The sequence below is a fragment of the Esox lucius genome, chromosome 1 (genome assembly GCF_011004845.1).
Source record: "Esox lucius isolate fEsoLuc1 chromosome 1, fEsoLuc1.pri, whole genome shotgun sequence".
NCBI lineage: Eukaryota > Metazoa > Chordata > Actinopteri > Esociformes > Esocidae > Esox > Esox lucius.
The window spans coordinates 41,878,425-41,898,929 of NC_047569.1; the positions used below are offsets into that span (position 1 = coordinate 41,878,425).

At 39.5% G+C, this 20,505-nt stretch overlaps 2 protein-coding genes across 2 annotated transcripts in view; one reads left to right on the top strand and one right to left on the bottom strand.

Annotated features, from left to right (window-relative positions):
- cntn5 (contactin 5) overlaps positions 1–20,505 on the bottom strand; it is a 344,921-nt gene that overhangs the window by 213,837 nt on the left and 110,579 nt on the right. The window lies entirely within an intron of this gene.
- On the top strand, positions 12,763–19,233 carry LOC105007159. Its single transcript, XM_034293805.1, has 5 exons — positions 12,763–12,947; positions 13,056–13,157; positions 13,476–13,670; positions 15,319–15,444; positions 18,584–19,233. Exons 1-5 carry the CDS (start codon positions 12,809–12,811, stop codon positions 18,865–18,867), a joined length of 846 nt encoding a protein of 281 aa, XP_034149696.1. The 5' UTR covers positions 12,763–12,808; the 3' UTR covers positions 18,868–19,233.

Here is a 20,505-nt window from a genome sequence, read left to right on the forward strand (position 1 = left end):
CACATAAAACTAAGATAATTTGTTCATTTAACAAAAATCACCTGTTCAATATGACACAACTTAACATCAAAGTACTACTATTTCAAAAGGCAATTCACACATTACATTTCAGATTAATGTCTATTCATTTCATTACAATGATCCAACTATAAATTGATACAACTGCTCAAAATGATAAGTAACTGTTGCATTACTTGTAATACATAGTTGTATGGAAACAGACAAACAGTATTCCATGTTTGGATCATGAAGATTTCAAGTGTCCAATGAAATCCGAGCAACAGTTGTAGACCATGTCATAAATCATGGCATGACAATGACTGAAGCAGCTACAATGATACAACCAAACCTCAGAAGGTCAACCGTGGCCTCAATAATCAGAACATTCCACAATGAGAACCAGTAAGTCGTCAGCATACTGTAATGCTCTTCTTGTGGTGTAGTGTTGGGCAAGGAACCAGTCGCAGGCATCTCATGTTCGTGGGTTTAATAAACAATCAAAACAAAACCTAACAACGAATGGAAAACTATAACTACAGACTGAATGAAATCAAAGTGCGCGACAACGCGTCTTAACAGGTCATTTTCAAACAGTACATACAAGTAACACTCACCACTGAACGAACAGACAATAACAATGATCCACCATGTGGGGAGCAGAGGGGAAACATTTAAACACATACAAATGAGTTAACAGGGACCTGGTGTGAACAATGAAGACGTGACAAAACAAGTCCGGGATGCATTTGTGTGATATGGGAAACTGAAGGTGCACGGAAATGTGGCGCTGCTGCTCACCTAACTGTGACACAGGCACTAAACATCCTGCTACTCTCAATTGTCAAATGACTGCATACCAATGTGTATCACAGAGTAGGTGATGTGACCAAGTGTCTTCTTACTGTAATATTCCCTGTAGAATTGAGACTAGGCCAAATAGGGAGGCAGAGGCAAATATCTGACTGACCAACAAGAGCAGGCTGTGGTCAATTTGGTTCGGGACAGAAATGTTTTTTACAATAACTTTGGCATTAATTTCAGAAGCTTGATGTTCAGTAAATCTCATTCCAAAATGTATTTTTAGAGGGTGATGGAGCTGGATGCTGATGAAAACCATGAGGCAGGCTTTAACCTGGCCAAGAGTGGTTGAAATTTCATTGGCCAGCGGGCAACCATCCAAGTACCTGGACAACGTGGGGCCAACATTACCATGTGTGCGGCTATATCAGAAGATGCTGTGGTGGGACACAGACCTCGTATTGGATCATATAATGCAGCTCTCCTTGTAACCATCCTTGATGAGCTCGATCAGGTCTATAGAGCTGATGGCGTGACCCATGTCATTGTGTGGGATAATGTCAGGTTCCACCATGCTCATATGGTGCAAGCATGGTTTCAGGCCCTTGCACAATTTACCACCCTGTATTTACCCCCATATTCTCCTTTCCTTAACCCGATTGATGATTTTTTCTCCACATGGAGATGGAAGGTTTATGATAGGCACCCTCATGAACAAGTCACTCTTCTCCAGGCCATGGATGACGAATGCAATGACATCACGGCAGACCAGTGTCAGGCCTGGATTCGCCATGCCTGAAGGTTTTTTCCAAGATGTTTGGCTAATGAAAACATCCATTGTGATGTAGATGAGAACCTGTAGCCAAATCCACAAGACAGAGTTGATGAAAATATAGAAGTACAGTAATCACTCCTATGTTTTGCTTTTTACAGTACAAGCAAGCAAGTTGAGGAACACTGCATTTGATGTTTTACAGTACTGTCATTTCTTTTCTATTTCGTAGCTAATTATTTTGCTTTGATTCAAATAAACTTATGTTGTGATTGTACTGTATTGTTTTTCATCAATACATTTCAGATTTTGTTCCACTGTGTCTGTAGTATTCCCTCTACTACTGCAGTACTTTTACAGGGATGTATTTACATGTAGTACCATAATGAAACGTATCACCTATTTTGTACTACAATATTTAATGATTGTACGAACAATGACACAATGAAACTATCGGTTGCTTGTGTGTGGGTGATCTAAATTAACGTTTCAATGGTATTTCACAATAATTTTTGATACATTTGATTGATTGTGCAAGTGCAAGATTTCTTTAAAGATATAAATGCACAATGCAGTGTTTTGAACATTGGACAGCCTGTGTTACAAGTGATGACCGTTTTGAGTTTTGGAAATTACGTCAAGGTTCTGAAATTAGTGCCAAAGTGATTGTAAAAAACTGTAAGCCAGCAAATGTGTTTGTCTATCCTGACCCGAAATCCACCAGAAACAGTCGCACCATAACCGTAAACTGTTTTATTTCAGTCTTAATATAATGTCGTATAACACTTGACTGTGACATGAACAGGAGACATCAATCTGAGTTCTCCGCCTGGCGTAGCTGCAGACCTCCATGTGCCTTCTTCTGTCCTTAGCCCCACTGTTCATTTAATGGAATGAAGAGCTAATGACATTAATTCCAGATATTATCTGTGCTTAAGTGTTAGTAATGGACTCTAAGTTCTATGGTTCCGTGTGGCAGCAGCCTGGGACAGAAGGCGGGCATCACATCAGGTTTACAAGATCATTTAGAGGAGATAATAACAGCCTTCCCATTTGACTAGGCATGAGACTGCAGTGCACATGAATCACTGATAATGGTTTACCTCATGCATCAAAATAACACACACACACACACACACACACACTGTGATGACACCATGATGGACGTAGGGGAATGTTCTGTTTAGGGAAATTATATTTGAGCTATATGTTGTTGCGTGTTGACATGCGTACCCCCCTCTACGAATAACCCTAGAATCTACCCTGCCAATAGATGAATCACGTTCAATGTTTGAAAGAAGAGTGAAAAGTGAAATAAACACAGACATTGTTGCTCATGAGAATAATATGTTATTAAGGCCTACAGGTCTGATTTGACCAGGCCACATTCTTTATATGTGAGTGTCAGGAACACATCCAAGACTGATGTGATCACAGAATAGAGGAAGTGCCCTTGAAGTAAATAGGAAGGTATCAAACAATGTTATGATAACAATAACAGCATATTAGAGTATCAGCACAAATAATCACTCAGTATTTAAATCAGTATTTACATGGAGTTTGTGTATGCATATGGTAAAGGGAAGAGACACTGTACCAGTGTTCTGGGCCCTGAAGATCATTTTATTAAAAAAGGAAAAGTAAAGCGAAACTGTGGGGGAGAAATCTGATGTTTTTTTAGCTGAACCTTTTAGGTCCAAAACAACTTTATAAATGGTTTGCCTTCACTCGATGTTTGAGTAAGACTTCCAAGATTACTAGATTTCCGAGGAAAGGTCCTCATTTCTGTTGAAATGCTTGTTATGTTTAGAGGACAAAAGAACATCTGTTTATCCATACACAGGAAGTCACGTTCAGTGAAAGCGCGATAGTATTCAGCCAATGGGCTCACAGTACTGTGATGTGTATTCTGGACTGTTCTTGGACATGAGATCACGTTTGTAAGACCGAGCAGTATCGAGTAACATCATGAACAACAGACTATCTAATGCTGCAATAAATAACTGAATTACTCTCTTAACTGGACGACTGGGTACACAATAATTATTTCAACCCTAATACGACACGGCTGATTTGTAATATCTTGCACAATACTGAAAACAACTTGAAATGGCAGTAACATTCCTCGTTTAATAATGTATTCAATATATACACTAACAAAAACTATCGTTTTATAATGTATTCATAACTCGACAGTGTGCTGAATGAACATGTAAAATATATACTGTAATATTCATATACTGTAAAATATATGAATGTAAAATATATACACTAACAAAAACTATTGTAAAATAGTGATAATGTATATTTAAATAGTATCAGGCCCAGTTTGATTACAAATTCCATAAGGACAAGTAGACCAGCAGTTTGGTGGAGCTGATGTTAAGTTAATGCCCAGCTCAACCATGCCTGATAGATGAACGATCATTCCCTTCAAAACACAGCTCACGAAGACAAACTAAAACCACCTCTCTTAAAATCAGACACACTGGTTTTCTATCAACATATCGTACTCAACCTTCAACCACTTCAACATGTTTTGGATGTGCATGCATCACAATCTTTATTTTAAATATTTTTGCTGAGTCCCACATAACCAATCAATAATGAAATTCGTTGCCAACTACTTTTAATTTTCAATGTTGTCGATTAGTTGTTGCAGCCTAAGTCTTGTTGCAAAAACAAGGACCTGACACGTGAAAGCAGGTCTAGCATATTTAGTTAGGGGCTCGAGGGAAAAGCATTGCACACTTGTCCATGAAGATGTAGTTCCGCCATTGGCCAGGATTGACCGTTTACACCAGATAGGGTCAGTATGCAAAATAGGGCAAAAAAGTAAAGATGAAGATAGAGGGAGATAAAAGCATGATGAAGAGGTAAAGAGGATGCTGGGAGGAAACAGAAATCGAAAAATAGAAAGACCTGGCATCGAAGTAGCTTAAAATAAACAAGTTATGCTGCCTATTTAAACAACCACAGCAGCCAGGAATGGATGGATTAAAAATAAATGTATAACCCCCCCCCCCCCAGAACAAATAAATTAACTGTTCTAGCCACCACATTTAGGCCATTTTTGAAGTGTGTTAAACCAGTAGAATACTGTACCAGGAGAATTCCAGACAAAATAAAGTACTGACTAAAACATTGTTAGTGAATGGGGGGAGTTTCATGAAGACATTTGAGTATGCCAGTAGGTAGAAAAGGAACTATAAATCCAATCCATTATTATTCATTATGATCCTGTGGCCAAAATATATGTAATTCCCTAGTCCTAATTGTGAGGCGCAATAAAGGCCAGGTATTTTTGTTTCTTAGACAGTTCTGTTATGTTCTGTAGGAGTGTTTTTTTGGGGGGGGAAAACATTTGGATATATTTAACATGTTCTAAAGAAGAATTGACAAACAACTTTGCTTTTCATGGAATCCCTGACTTGGTAGAAGAGACTTTGTGGATGTTTAATCCTTTGCTTTCCCCCTCCCTTTTCCTCTCTTTCTTTTCCAGTGGCTCCCCAGGTACCTTGTGGCACTGTAATTGCCCACGGTACGGGAATAGATCAGAGAGGACAGAATGCCAAGGCTTTGAAAAAGCCTGAAGCATCATTGTTAGAGGAAGCTAATTCATGTCTGGAAGTTGTGTTAGAAAATCGTTGGATCCAAGACACATTTTGGGGCAAATTACAAACTGTCTTGGTGTTTGTATTCCCATTGTATCCCCAAGGAAGAAGCAACCTCTTCACTTTAAATAATTCAACCACAGGGCACGGTACATAACATTCAAACGGTTGACAACAATGTGTTACGTTGTGCCCCGTGACATAAAGGATGCATGGCACAAAACCTCTGTCATGAAGTCAAATAAAACCCTTCAGGAAATATTAAATGGATTTCAACATGGCACTTTGTGTTTTAGATAAACAATGCAACATGCAGACATTTTTAATACTATTTGTGATTGGGTGAAGATGTACATCAGCAGGATTGGACGTGGATGCTGACTGCTGCTTTTCCATTCTGTTCCTTTGTGGCATTCAACAGTTGTGACATAAATGTGTAGGTTTGAAGTAAAGTAAATAAACATGGAGTTTTTACATGCTACTTTGACCTTTTGACTGAGCTAGTTAAGTTTCACTTGCTAATAGATTCTGGAAACTGCATCACACAAACATGCCAGTGAGCAGATGGAAATAAGCTGTTGGCATTATCCAGGTAGACATCTTCTGTCTGTGTTCCATCCAAATACAATTAATAACATGCAGTGCCCTTTATAGTTACTGGGACAGTGACACATTTTTTATCCAAAACATTGGATTTGAATTCAAAAAGTGTTATGATATTAAAGTACAGATTGTCATCTTCTGGAGGGTACCTGTATACATACTGGTGCTAGGGCACCGAAGGTTTTGATGAGGATTAATATGTTTTTATGAGGCACCACAGTGGCATCACAGGAAAACTGCTGTGATGCCACCTCCAGTGGTCTTGGCCACATGCTGCAGCTCAGTTTCAGGGTCTTGGCAATCTTGTTATAGCCTAGGCCATCTTTATGTAGAGCAACAATATTTTTTTTCAGATCCTCAGAGAGTTCTTTGCCATGAGGTGCCATGTTGAAGTTCCAGTGACCAGTATGAGGGAGTGTGAGAGCGATAACACCAAATTTAACAAACCTGCTCCCCATTCACACCTGAGACCTTGTAACACTAACGAGTCACATGACACCGGGGAGGGAAAATGGCTAATTGGGACCAATTTGGACAATTTCACTTAGGGGTGTACTCACTTTTGTTGCCAGCTGTTGTGTTGTTTTGTGCGTTGTGTTGTTTTGAGGGGACAGCAAATTTACACTGTTATACAAGCTGTACACTCACTACTTTACATTGTAGCAAAGATTAATTTCTTCAGTGTCACATGAAAAGATATAATAAAATATTTACAAAAATGTGAGGGGTGTACTCACTTTTGTTAGATACTGTATATTGAATACAGGGTTTAAATGATTTGCACATCATTGCATTCTGTTTATCTTTACATTTCACAAAGCGTCCCAACATTTTTGGAAACCGGGTTGTTGGTATTTTAAGTATTTTAGTATTTTTTCATAATAGGCCTGAATTATTATGCCAATTCTTCATCTTTGTTAGGTTACACTACCCTAAATTTAAATGCAAAAGTAACACAGACAATTATCAGTTTCTCCATCCTCATTCATTCACTCATGGAGTGAGATGCATTACCCATGAGCGTCTGGTGTAAAACTAACGATTGTATTGTCATAATGAGCTATTAAGATAATTTCAGCTACTGTAGGCCATGTCCAATTTAATGGCTCATCAAGGCAACTGTGACCAACATTTATTGACTGCGAAGAGTTGCTGCTTTGGGCTACTTTGAAGCGTAGCCTATTTATAATCACTGCCACCCAATTTTAAATTACAATGCTATTATTTTTCCAGATTTTGAGAAAGTGTAAACGACAAAATAAATTATAGGTATTACCACAGTCTGTTTCAATAGAAAGAAATCTAAACCCGCAATTTAAAAAGCCAAATTTGTGATGAAAATATCCCCTTTCTCCTACTCACCAGGATGTTTACGTCGGCTTCCTTAAAACAGCTGGCACCCTGGCCCGGTGTCACTACACTACGCCAGTGCTAGAAGGCCAGCCTCCCGGAGTCTCCTGTTCTCTGTTTGAGACTAGTGTTTTATGGGTACTATTTAATGACGCTTCCAGTTGAGGACCTGTGAGGTGGTTGTTTCTAAAACTAAACACTCCAGTGCATTTGTCCTCTTGTTCAGTTGTACACCAGGGCCTCCCAACACTCTTCCTATTCTAATTAGAGCCAGTTTTTGCAGTTCTGTGAAGGAAGTAGTACACAGATTTACATGAGATCTTCAGTTTCTTGGCAATTTCCCATGAGATAGCCTTCATTTCTCAGAGAACTTTCTTTGTTTCTGAACATTTTGAGCCTGTAATCAAACCCACAATGGCTGATGCTGCTCTTTCTTTAAAACAGTTTTCAGCTGTGCTAGCATAATTGCAAAAGGGTTTTCTAATGATCAGTTAGCATTTTAAAATGAAAACAAGGAAAACAAAATGTTTGTTGTAATTATTTCATTAATAAAATTTAAATTAAAATTAGGAGGATTTTGTGAATATAATGGAGTAAGGGATGAGTTATGGAAGAGTAGAGTCATGGAAGAAAATGGTCATGGAAGAGAAGGGTCATGGAAGAGAAGAGTCATGGAAGAAAATGGTCATGGAAGAGAAGGGTCATGGAAGAAAATGGTCATGGAAGAGAAGGGTCAAGGAAGAAAATGGTCATGGAAGAGAAGAGTCATGGAAGAGAAGAGTCATGGAAGAGAAGAGTCATGGAAGAGAAGGGTCATGGAAGAGAAGAGTCATGGAAGAGAAGAGTCATGGAAGGTGGGAAATGCATTATTTTGTCACGCTACTATGAAAAGTGTCAGTGGTGTGTTTATGAATAGCTTGAATGTTGTAAAATGTATGTCACATCTTTCGGAAGGCAGGCTGTTGTACCCTTTTGACATTGCACATTAATTTACGTTGGTATTTCTGCGAGGGAGGTAAAGAGGTCCGCATCCGCTGCATCTGATTCCAGTCATAAAAACAGATGGCAACCGATCAGGTGATGCTATTGCAGATGACAGTGTGGAATGACACAATATTAATCAACTTTCCTTTTTGGGGAACATAATGTTTTTATTGATTTGTGTGCCTTACAACAGCTGATTAAAAAGAGGAAGGTATGTGTCCTACCAAAAAAATGTTAATATAATTTTAATTCACAATAAAAAAAACATTTAAGGGGTGTAGACTTTATAGGCACTTCATGACACAGCTTTAAAGGAGGCTTCTGTACCCTTTGGCCTTGTTCCTGGATGTCAGTTTGCATTGCAGACCTGGTAGTGGAGAGAGGGGGGCTGGACACTATGTATTCAAGGGTTGAGAATGCTGCTACTGTAGTCTCTTACCTTATTAAGGAAAATAATAAGGTCTTTCCGAAACAATTGTCTTTTAACAAGAGTGGATAGTTAGAAAATCGTGATAAGCTTACCGAAATAGAAAAATACCCAGTTTCCAAAGTAAAAATCATAAAATACAATTATTGGAGATGGGTGTGTACCAGTTCACTTATATTTCTACTGTGAATTGGGAAGGAAAACATGTTCCTTTCCTGATGTAAATCCCCCTGCCTCCTCATCCTCACAGATATTGAAAATAAAAACAAGCAAAAGAATCTGGAGGACAAAGTGAAGAACCTGACAGCCAAAGTAACAGTGGGATCAAGGTGGCAACTCTGGAGACTAGGAATAATGGTGAGATGAGAATATAGCTCTTCAACTAAACTATTTTATTACAACCCAAAGTCCTAAGTATTATATCGGATTACACACACAATTTGTCTTACATTATTTTTGTTGATAATGGCACAGATGGTTCAACTGAGATTTTCCTTCCATATTCAACCCTTGAATTGGAGAGGAGTGGGGAGGGGCCTTGCAGGGCGTCTTGAGATCCAATTATGGTCAATTCCATTAGGGGACAGAATTATTTTTCTGTATTCTGTTTTAATTGAGGATGTATTGTTAATTTTTGTATTGTTCATCCACCCAAGAAGTAATCCTTTTACACATACATGTTATATACTGCTACTAATACTAATACTACTACTTATAATAATATTAGTACTGATAGTCAAAAAAAAAAGTGAGCCAGGTGTTTTTTGCTGTGTTTCTGGGAATCAATGAAAACTATGGTCCGTTCAGTCTATCGTGAGGTTTTGTTAACCTAAGAGGTGCCTACAATCAGTCACAGGTAAAAACACAACCAGTTCCATAACATTAATGAAATCATTGAAACATCACCACATCAGTCCTATGATCACTGCCATGCTACAGTGTCATTAACTGTCCAGTTGTTCCCAAAGGAATATTCATAGCTCCTGTCAGTGGAGTCTACTTCATGTTCTCTGGACACAGTAACTCCACTGGAGACATGGGCTTGTCGCTGATGAAGAATGGCAATTAAATTGTAAATGCCCCCCAAACATGCTGCCATTTATCGCTAAGAGACAGACACCAACGGCATCGCTCTGACCCTGGAGGTGGGGGATCAGATCTGTCTGCACAAACACCTGGATTTTTGATAATGAGTACAAACCCCACACTTTCATTGGGGACCAGCTCTTACCCCTTTAATCTGATTGGTCACCTCAACTCCGCCTTGTTAGAGGGAGGTAGCTGATTGGCTAATTTCAGTTCTCCAGCATTCCTCGGCATTGGAGATAATTTCCGTTCAATTCCATCAACATTATATTTATAATGGTTAGCTCAAGAGAACAATTGAAATTAAATTAAAGATTTTAAATTAAACATGTTTATGTAAAGCTTTTAAAATCAGAACTGAATCACCTACTGAACCAGTTTAAACCAGATTTAATCCCACACTGCCATGTGACATGTTAACCGTTCAGTCGATACAGAAATAATGCCAGCCACAGACATTATTTTAATAGCTTTAGTATGACCGATCTTGCAATCAGTAAATCCATCTATTGATCAATCATATAACTGTTTTGTTGCACACTGAAGAAACATACAAGCTAGAGACAAACAAAACCATTCTGCTCTTGTTTCACCTGTGTCTGGGCTGAGTACGAGGCAGGACACAGGGTCAGAGGCATTGACAGTAAACTGACGTTTAATCACAGGGCTCATAAAAATGACACATCACGTGAGGAGACACACAGCAACAATGACATCCAATAATGACAGACAAGAAACAGGACAGGAGGAACTTCAATAGGGACTTAACCAAAGCATGACTAAACAAAGGTGAAACCAATCACAATGATGAGACCAAACATAGAAACAGAAAAAACGGAACTAAAGCACACGACACAGGTCGTGACCAGCCATTATAGTACCCCCCATATCTTACAGGTTATTCTGTATTGTTTCAAGGGTGGTTAGGAAGTAGACACAGGCAGAACAGAGATTTACAAATACAGGTGAGTTTAAGCCAAAAAGTACTTAAACAGCATACGCAATGCTAAACCAAACTCACAGCCGGGCAAACAGAATCCATAGCCTTCCTATAGAGACCATGAACCAGGAACACGTTACAATGCCACATACAGTAACAATAACCGACATCAAACTGAACAATGACAGAACTAAATACATGGGCAGGATGGTAACAAGCAAAGGAAACCAACAAAACCAAAACTAAAACAGGGCCTGGAAAAATCCCGTTAAGCACTAAAATATAATAACACTAATACAAAATCTCTTGTTATCATTTGGTAAAATATAATAACACTATTACAAAATCACTTGTTATCTTTTGGTAAAATATAATAACACTATTACAAAATCACTTGTTATCTTTTAGGAAAATATAATAACACTATTACAAAATCACTTGATTCTTTTGGTAAAATATAATAACACTATTACAACATCACTTGATACTTTTGGTAAAATATAATAACACTATTATAAAATTACTTGTTATCTTTTGGTAAAATATAATAACACTATTACAAAATCAATTGTTTCTTTTCAGTTAATCTCAACATGTACATTGTGTGTTGGGAGTGGAGTCAGACTTTTGAGGTGAACATGTGTTGGCTTTCAGTCTATGCAAATTAAATAAACATATTTACATTTTTGAGTTGTTCTGTCGGTCATCTGATCCTGTGCCTAGTAAAAACTGTTGCAGGGACTACAATCACAATGTTGAGTCAATTTGTTTGTATGACTTTCCCCTAAAACAGGAGCCTAATTAATCAAGCATTCAAGGATAGCAAGGACAGATTCTATGCAACATAAATCACAACTCTGCTGTAAATACTCTACATATCTCCATCCAAACACTTGGATACATGACAATATTTCCAGACATGCAGACCATTGTTCAACTTTCTCTTCCCTCTCTGATATGACTGACTTCCACTTTTCCACCAGCGTGAGATCTTTTCAGCAGAAGTAACAGATTCTCCTTTCCTAAAATTGTCTTTAGATCGCATTCATGTCCATAAAATGTTTATATCACAAACATAATTTGTTTGTGAAACATACATTTTTATAAAAAATAAAAAAAATGTTGAACATTATTCAGATTTTGTTTTTCACTCTTACATTTTTGTGTTGATCTGTGGTAAAACCCATAATTTAATCAATTTAGATTTAATTTTGTAACATAATAATATGATACATATAATTGAATGGGATCCATCTTTGGTTAATTACTGGTTACAGGTTCAGAACACATCATTGCAATCTGTCTGAAGGAATGTGCTGGAAGTTTCTGTATACTACAGTATAAGGGAGCCTAATGCTTTGGCGTGTATTTATGAAGCACAATGTCCGTCACATTTGTGGATATTCATTTATTTAGAATTCAATAGCTATCGAACTGACATGAATTGATTAAAATAGATGCTGCCTTGGTTTTCTCTGAGTTGGGCAAAGTTGTCTCTGGTTTCTTTGCACTCTATTTGAGGAATAAATGTCAGGATTACTAAAACAGTTAAAATCTAGTGCTGGTGCCTCTACAGCAGTTTACAAAGATGATTAATTACCATTGTTTTTTTAATCTGTATAATAATGATATTCTTTAACTATTTTCTTTATTGTGTCTGTATTTATGCTGTAATTCTGTTATTATTTATGCTGATATTTCTTGATTGTGATGCCTGTAACGAAAGGCTCATTTGGAAATTAGACTCAACGTGATTCTCCCTGTTGAAAAAAAGCACAATAGTTAATATAGCTGAGGATCATTTTTAGCTCAACCAGCTGTCTTCTAAATGTCTTTAACAATAAGGTTCATTAGGAGAGAAGAAATCTCCTAATGTTTCTGTCCCCATCTTAACCTCATGTTCAGCCCCCCCCCCATGTCTTCTTTGAGCCCATTTGTAGTGTAACAGCCATGTTTGGGCATTATAATGACCCGTGTCTGTTGTTTTTTTACCTCTGAACATGTTGATTTATTGGGGCGTCAACAAAATATTAAAATCAGCAGTGAAAGAAAATCTAAATTTGCTTCATGCATTTATTCATTATATTTAAAACATGTTTATTGGTAGCCTTTGTTTTAGATTTCCCCTATATGACATTACTTTTGTAATTTGATATTTCCCTGTCCAAATTCATATTTAGGAAGTTCTAGACAAGAACAATTAAAACGACATCTTACATAGATAGATGTAGAGCATGGATATACCTTGGGACACTTATGCCAATTTAGATAAAAAGGTAAAGACTGAAGGCATAAACCAAACCAAAGACTGGTCTCCTGACCAAGGAAAGATGACCAAGGATAAAGTGTTCCCGATGAGCACATCAGAACCAGGTGAGACACACAACACAACATACCTTCTTCCAACAAACAAAAATCTTTTTTTCACTGAGACATAAAAACTCACAATATTGTTGTTCACATGAACTATTTTCTGGACAGGTTCAGGCAGTTCATGGAGGAGACCCTTCCTACTGGCTACAGTGTGTCTGGGGCTGCTGTATGTTCTCATGCTGACTGGGTTCATCATCCTCTCTGTCTACTGTAAGCTAAACATGCACAATAGCTGTCAGGATTTTGTAAACACCCATTGACTTGAATTGTGTGTCCAAATGTTTGACTGGTTTTGTGCAATTATGCACATCTGTGGGTAAAAATACTGAGCAAAAATAATGAAAGGCACATTCATGGGATGTATTTACCATTATTGTCTAGTGGTAAATCATAATTTCTTAGGGCAGTGAAGTTACATGGTAACTACAACATCTGTAACATTTGATTTGTGGAACGTATTTCTCATACAATTTGATATGCTGATCAATGTAAGCCACTCTGGTCAACCACAACCCCTCCCTTACACAGACTCTGGGACCCAGAATAAGGTGGAGGATTTAGAGACCTACAAGGCTGCATCAGGGTCCATGGTGCAGTACCTGATGGACCAAAATGTGGTTAACAAGAAGAATGTGGCAGCCCTGAAGAACACGGTGAAGAACCTGACAGACGAATTAACGCGTAGTGAGATCAAGGTGGCAGCTCTGGGAAACATATTACCAAGTGAGATGAGACAACAACGTACTTTTGTTACTTAGGTTGATTTCTGCCCAAGTCTTGAGTGTGACACTGGAGGACACATTGGTGCCTGGGGAGAGATGAGGGTTACCTGACCTGCTCAGTGACGGAACATCAGATTTTTGTCCGTTTGTCGTCTCTGAGATTTGGTTTGGTTCTGGTATCTTAGACACTGAAAAATAAAGGGCGGTGCATAGGAACAGGAGTGCATGCACAGAATTTGGGTGATTGTGATCTAGGGAGTGTGCTGTGCTCAGGTGACCTAGGGAGTGTGCTGTGTTCAGGTGATCTAGGGAGTGTGCTGTGTTCAGGTGATCTAGGGAGTGTGCTGTGTTCAGGTGATCTAGGGAGTGTGCTGCGTTCAGGTGTTCTAGGGAGTGTGCTGTGTTCAGGTGATCTAGGGAGTGTGCTGTGCTCAGGTAATCTAGGGAGTGTGCAGTGTTCAGGTGATCTAGGGAGTGTGCTGTGTTCAGGTGATCTAGGGAGTGTGCTGTGTTCAGGTGTTCTAGTGAGTGTGCTGTGTTCAGGTGATCTAGGGAGTGTGCTGTGTTCAGGTGTTCTAGGGAGTGTGCTGTGTTCAGGTGATCTAGGGAGTGTGCTGCCCACAGACCTCAAAAGTTACTTGGCCTGTCATGATGTGGAACCCTAAAGACGTGTGGAACCCTATAAACTGGTACACCCCCACTGAGTTCTTCAATAGTACTTTTAAGAACAATTCAAATGTAGGGAAGAACAAGGTAAAGCACAGACCCAGGTGTAGAGAAGAACAAGGTAAAGCACAGACCCAAGTGTAGAGAAGAACAAGGTAAGGCACAGACCCAGGTGTAGAGAAGAACAAGGTAAGGCACAGACCCAGGTGTAGAGAAGAACAAGGTAAGGCACAGACCCAGGTGTAGAGAAGAACAAGGTAAGGCACAGACCCAAGTGTAGAGAAGAACAAGGTAAGGCACAGACCCAGGTGTAGAGAAGAACAAGGTAAGGCACAGACCCAGGTGTAGAGAAGAACAAGGTAAGGCACAGACCCAGGTGTAGAGAAGAACAAGGTAAGGCACAGACCCAGGTGTAGAGAAGAACAAGGTAAGGCACAGACCCAAGTGTAGAGAAGAACAAGGTAAGGCACAGACCCAGGTGTAGAGAAGAACAAGGTAAGGCACAGACCCAGGTGTAGAGAAGAACAAGGTAAGGCACAGACCCAGGTGTAGAGAAGAACAAGGTAAGGCACAGACCCAGGTGTAGAGAAGAACAAGGTAAGGCACAGACCCAGGTGTAGAGAAGAACAAGGTAAGGCACAGACCCAGGTGTAGAGAAGAACAAGGTAAGGCACAGACCCAGGTATACTGCACTATTCCCAAACGATCTAATGTCCCAGGGCTTGGTACCAGGTGTTACTTGGTCACAGATGACTAGCTGACTGTTGCTGGTCCATGTCAATAGAAACAGGAACATTTTTGACTTTAGGGTAAAACACCAGCGCTTGGCACCAGTGGAAACAAGGCATGAGTGAATTGCAAAAATGTTAGCTGTTAAGACCGTGAATATTATGTACTATAACCCACCAATGACAACAATCATTATAATAATTTGAATAGCCAATTTTACTTGTTATATGTTAATTATGTTCTTTGTTGAGAAGAAAGCCAGGTGGCGTTTGCTGCTTCTCTGGGAAACGTTGGCCTCATTGGTATGTTCGACGGTACTGTGACCTTGAAATATCAACACGTCACCAGCAACATTGGAGGAGGCTACAACCCAACCACAGGTACATAACCGTACAACCCAACCACAGGTACATAACCGTACAACCCAACCACAGGTACATAACCGTACAACCCAACCACAGGTACATAACCATATATCCCAACCGCAGGTACATAACCACAGGTACATAACCATACATCCCAACCGCAGGTACATAACCGTACATCCCAACCACAGGTACATAACCACAGGTACATAACCGTACAACCCAACCGCAGGTACATAACCACAGGTACATAACCGTACAACCCAACCACAGGTACATAACCACAGGTACATAACCGTACAACCCAACCGCAGGTACATAACCACAGGTACATAACCGTACAACCCAACCACAGGTACATAACCGTACAACCCAACCGCAGGTACATAACCACAGGTACATAACCACAGGTACATAACCGTACAACCCAACCACAGGTACATAACCGTACAACCCAACCACAGGTACCTAACCTCAGGTACATAACCGTACAACCCAACCACAGGTACATAACCGTACAACCCAACCGCAGGTACATAACCACAGGTACATAACCGTACAACCCAACCACAGGTACATAACCACAGGTACATAACCGTACAACCCAACCAAAGGTACATAACCGTACAACCCAACCGCAGGTACATAACCACAGGTACATAACCGTACAACCCAACCACAGGTACATAACCACAGGTACATAGCCACAGGTACATAGCCACAGGTACATAGCCACAGGTACATAACCGTACATCCCAACCACAGGTACATAACCGTACACATGCCTTGTGGGGACCTGAAACCCAAACCAAGAATATTCCCTAACATAACATAACCTAAATAACCTAACATTTATGCCTAAAGTTATTGTTGCCCTAATTAAAGTTTACCGAAACTTCTGTACTTTTTTTTATACAAAACTCAAAATGGATCATTATTAGAATTTTGATGTTTAGTACTTCCTTGAAATGTGCCCCATGTCATTTTTCTATGGATGTCTTTCTAGTAATTTGTTTAAATCAAAACGGTCTAACTGCTCCGAGCAACTTGTGATGTGCGTTAGCCTAGTTATTTTTCCTCCCAATGCTCAGTCTTAAAGTCATTCTCATTTGGTTTTGGAGACAGAATCCCTTTTTCCCTTTAAATCAGCAAAATTCTGATTTTCTATTTTCTAATACCAGGGTTGCATAGTTAGGGTATACTTTACACCAGTCCGTTATGGTTCTTCAGTTCATAACAGCCAAAGGGAGTCTGTAACTGGCTAACAGAAAGCCCTGTTGCAATGGTAATGGTGCTCTCACAACAGAGTCTCGGGTTAGAAAAGCCTATTAATATACGTTACTAATTCAGAGCCAATAGAGGGCTTTATCTTGTTTTCTTACACTTGAGCCTAGCTAGCTGGCTAGCTGTTTGCAGTGAGTGTATGTAATGATGGTGATGGCCCGTCTCAATGGATGGTCAACCGGTGAAGGTGTGGTCACTTGCTGACCACCAAGGATGCCTGGATGGTCAACCGGGGAGGGTGTGGTCAATTGCTGACCACAAAGGATGCCAGGATGGTCAACTGTGGAGGGTGTGGTCACTTGCTGACCACCAAGGATGCCTGGATGGTCAACCGGGGAGGGTGTGGTCACTTGCTGACCACAAAGGATGCCTGAATGGTCAACTGGGAATGTGTGGTCACTTGCTGACCACCAAGGATGCCAGGATGGTCAACTGTGGAGGGTGTGGTCACTTGCTGACCACCAAGGATGCCTGAATGGTCAGCTGGAGAGGGTGTGGTCACTTGCTGACCACCGAGGATGCCCAGATGGTCAACTGGTGAAGGTGTGGTCAATTTCTGACCACCAAGGATGCCTGGATGGTCAACTAAGCAAGATGTGTGCGAGCAGCAGACTTGTGTTCCAGGTGGTGACAGTGTCCCCATACTGCTCATAAATGCAAGATAACTAGTTTGCATTCTGGGACATAAAAACCAATCCTCTTTTGGATACTGAGTCTCCTTACTGTAGCCAGGTTAGAATCCAGCTTGTTAGACCCAGAATGCAACACAGCTAGCGGGAGGCAAATTACTGTTTTCATTAATAATGTATGACCTTGTCCATCCGCCAGCTAGAGATCTTGTCTGCTGGAGAGTCTTGAATGGAAGTGTACTGCTCATGCTCTGTATAACGAAGAACTCACACTGCAGATGCAGCTCAACACTTCTACTCAACACAGTAAAACTACTGCCAGTCCTCTTCTGAGCTCATGAAAACTGAGTCAAAATGCCTGTTCCAGCCTGCTGATTGGCTAAACCCAGGGACTTAAATAGCCAGCCAATAGATGACGTTTATATGGTCAAAACTAAGTTACCCCATTATTTAGAACAGGGCCACCCCAACACTATGCCATATTTTAAATCGAACCCTAAACCTAGCCCCTGTGCCAGAACCTAGCCCCTGAGCCAGAACCTAGCCCCTGAGCCAGAATTGTTCCTAGTGGGGATGAGCAAAAATAACTTTGGGGAACCCACAAATACACACATACATGGATATCACACAGACACACATATACGCACATACATGGATATCACACAGACACACATATACACACATACATGGATATCACACAGTCACACATACATGGATATCATACAGAAACACATATACACACATACATGCATAACACACAGACACACATATACACACATACATGCATTTCACCCGGACACACATGGATATTGTTAGATTCTGTCTACTATTGATCCAAGAACAGAATCATTAAACCACAGTCAGGGGTCTTTCTTTATTTGCACGAGTCCAAGATGTTGATCTTCAATAGGTCTTACATGTTCTCCAATAATTACAAAGTTAACAATCTTTTATGCCAGAACACATAGGAGGTGGTCAGTGATCATAGCCAAGCATTACACAGCATTACATAAGTACGGTTTATCCTACAAAATGCCCTGGTATGGTATGTTCCAACCTATGGTCCATGGGTCTATACAGAAAGTCCTATGACACGAAACAAACATAAGACACACACAACAGTAGTCATTTTTTTAACAGCGAATAACATACCGTTCAGTAATGGAAAGATTCAACCGCTTCCATGTCAGTCCAGTGAATGTGATGCACCAGTGTCAGGCTCTGTCCTGTTGTTCCCTTAGGGATCTTCACTGCTCCTGTCCGGGGAGTCTACTTCTTCATGATCACTGGTATTACCTACTACACTCGCTTCATGTTGCTGATGATGATGAAGAATGGTGATCATGTGATAGCTACCTACCAGAATCCTGCTGCCAATTCCTGGCAGACAGCAACCAACAGCGTGTCTTTGACCCTGGAGATAGGGGACCAGGTCTATATTCAGCTCTTTCCATACACCTCGGTCTATGACGACCCATTTGGATACACAACTTTCAATGGTCAACTCCTCTTCCCTCTGATCTGATTGGCCCCCTGCTCAATGGAACAAGAATGAATTAAACCCCAAATAAATCACACGTACTGGCATACAAGATTTATTATTATTATTCTTTGTATAAGATTTAAGCAGTCTGGTTTATTGTTCTTCACACATGCTTTAAACTATCTAATTTACTCTTCTTCATGTAAGCTTTAAAATGATTCATTCAACACCTAGGAAGTGCCAGGTTTCTGATGCTAATGTTAACTCATTGTTCATTGATGAACGTGAATTTCCCAGAAAGAGAAAGCTCTAAGCAAATAACTACAACATTTCTGGAACAATGTGAAGTAAGCGTTTTAGATGTTATGAAATAAAATAATGACAATAAAAGAATTCTCTCTGCTGAAATGTGTAAATAATTTCTTTATAGCAAAAACAACATACTGTAGCAAACACAGTCTTCAGAGCGCGTTTCAAAACTGCACGTTTTCCATTTTATTTTTGAAATAAGATTATCCAGAATTTTCTGCATTACAGCTTATGAAGAAAAATTAGTGAAGAAAAGATCCAACCTCTGGTTTACTTCTGACATACTTGATGCAATTCATTAAATAAATAAGGCATGGGCTAAGGCTACATTTATAGTGATGGGATTGAATCTGAATTTCTTGTTGTTAATGAAATACTTTTTTGTAATACTGATTACACAGTACTATACGCTAAGACTCCCTCTCCTACACAAGCTGTTAAACACCTGCAGTCTGAATTACTATTACAAAGCTCACTTATAAATCGTAGGTTGGTACTAAATCCTGATAAGTCCCATATATGCCTTTCTCTTTGGATGATCCCTAATTACTACCCTGAACAGTTAGACTGTGGAAAGAGCTCCAACATACAAATATCTTTGGGTTTGGTTAGATGAAAATCTATCTTTTTAAAAAGTACATTACTGAGTTGGTCAATATTAAAATTGGTTTCTTATGTAGAAAGAAATCATATTTGTTGCGTCAGCATAGCAACACTAATGTCCCTACTAGATTATGGTGCTATGTGCTATACATGCATGGCCCAGCTTCTGAAACCTCTAGATGCAGTATATCAGTCAACTCTTCGTTTTTTCACTGCTGTGAATTTTCGCACACGTTATTTTTCAATTATATACATCAGCTGGCAGGGCATGCCTGACCTCTAGAAGAGCCAAACATTGGTTGATGTTTTTATATAAGGCTGTCAAACAGAAACCTAACTATTTTACCTTAAAAATAAGTTGGAAAAGCACCAGCTATGATTGAGTAAATACATTTGACAAGGCTATCAAAATATGGCTGCAAGAATCATGCACATGATTGTGTTAGAAGCATTACAGTAATATTTTTTAAGAGGAACAAATTTCATTGCAATCATACATGGTAAGAACTGATGAATACAGCAGCAATATCAGGAACAAATACAGCCATGGGTGATAACACAATTCACCTGCAAGTCAAAGTTCTCTGGTAAATATTCAAATGCAGTTTAACACAGTGTTATTTGAACAGTTATGGTGAATATGGATAATATTTTAACACTACTAACATAGTCTCAGTTCCTTTCTCTGGAAACATAAAGACAAATAAATACATTGAATTAGGAGAAGAGAGCTGAGGTTAATTTTGACACCATCTCATCCTCATAGGT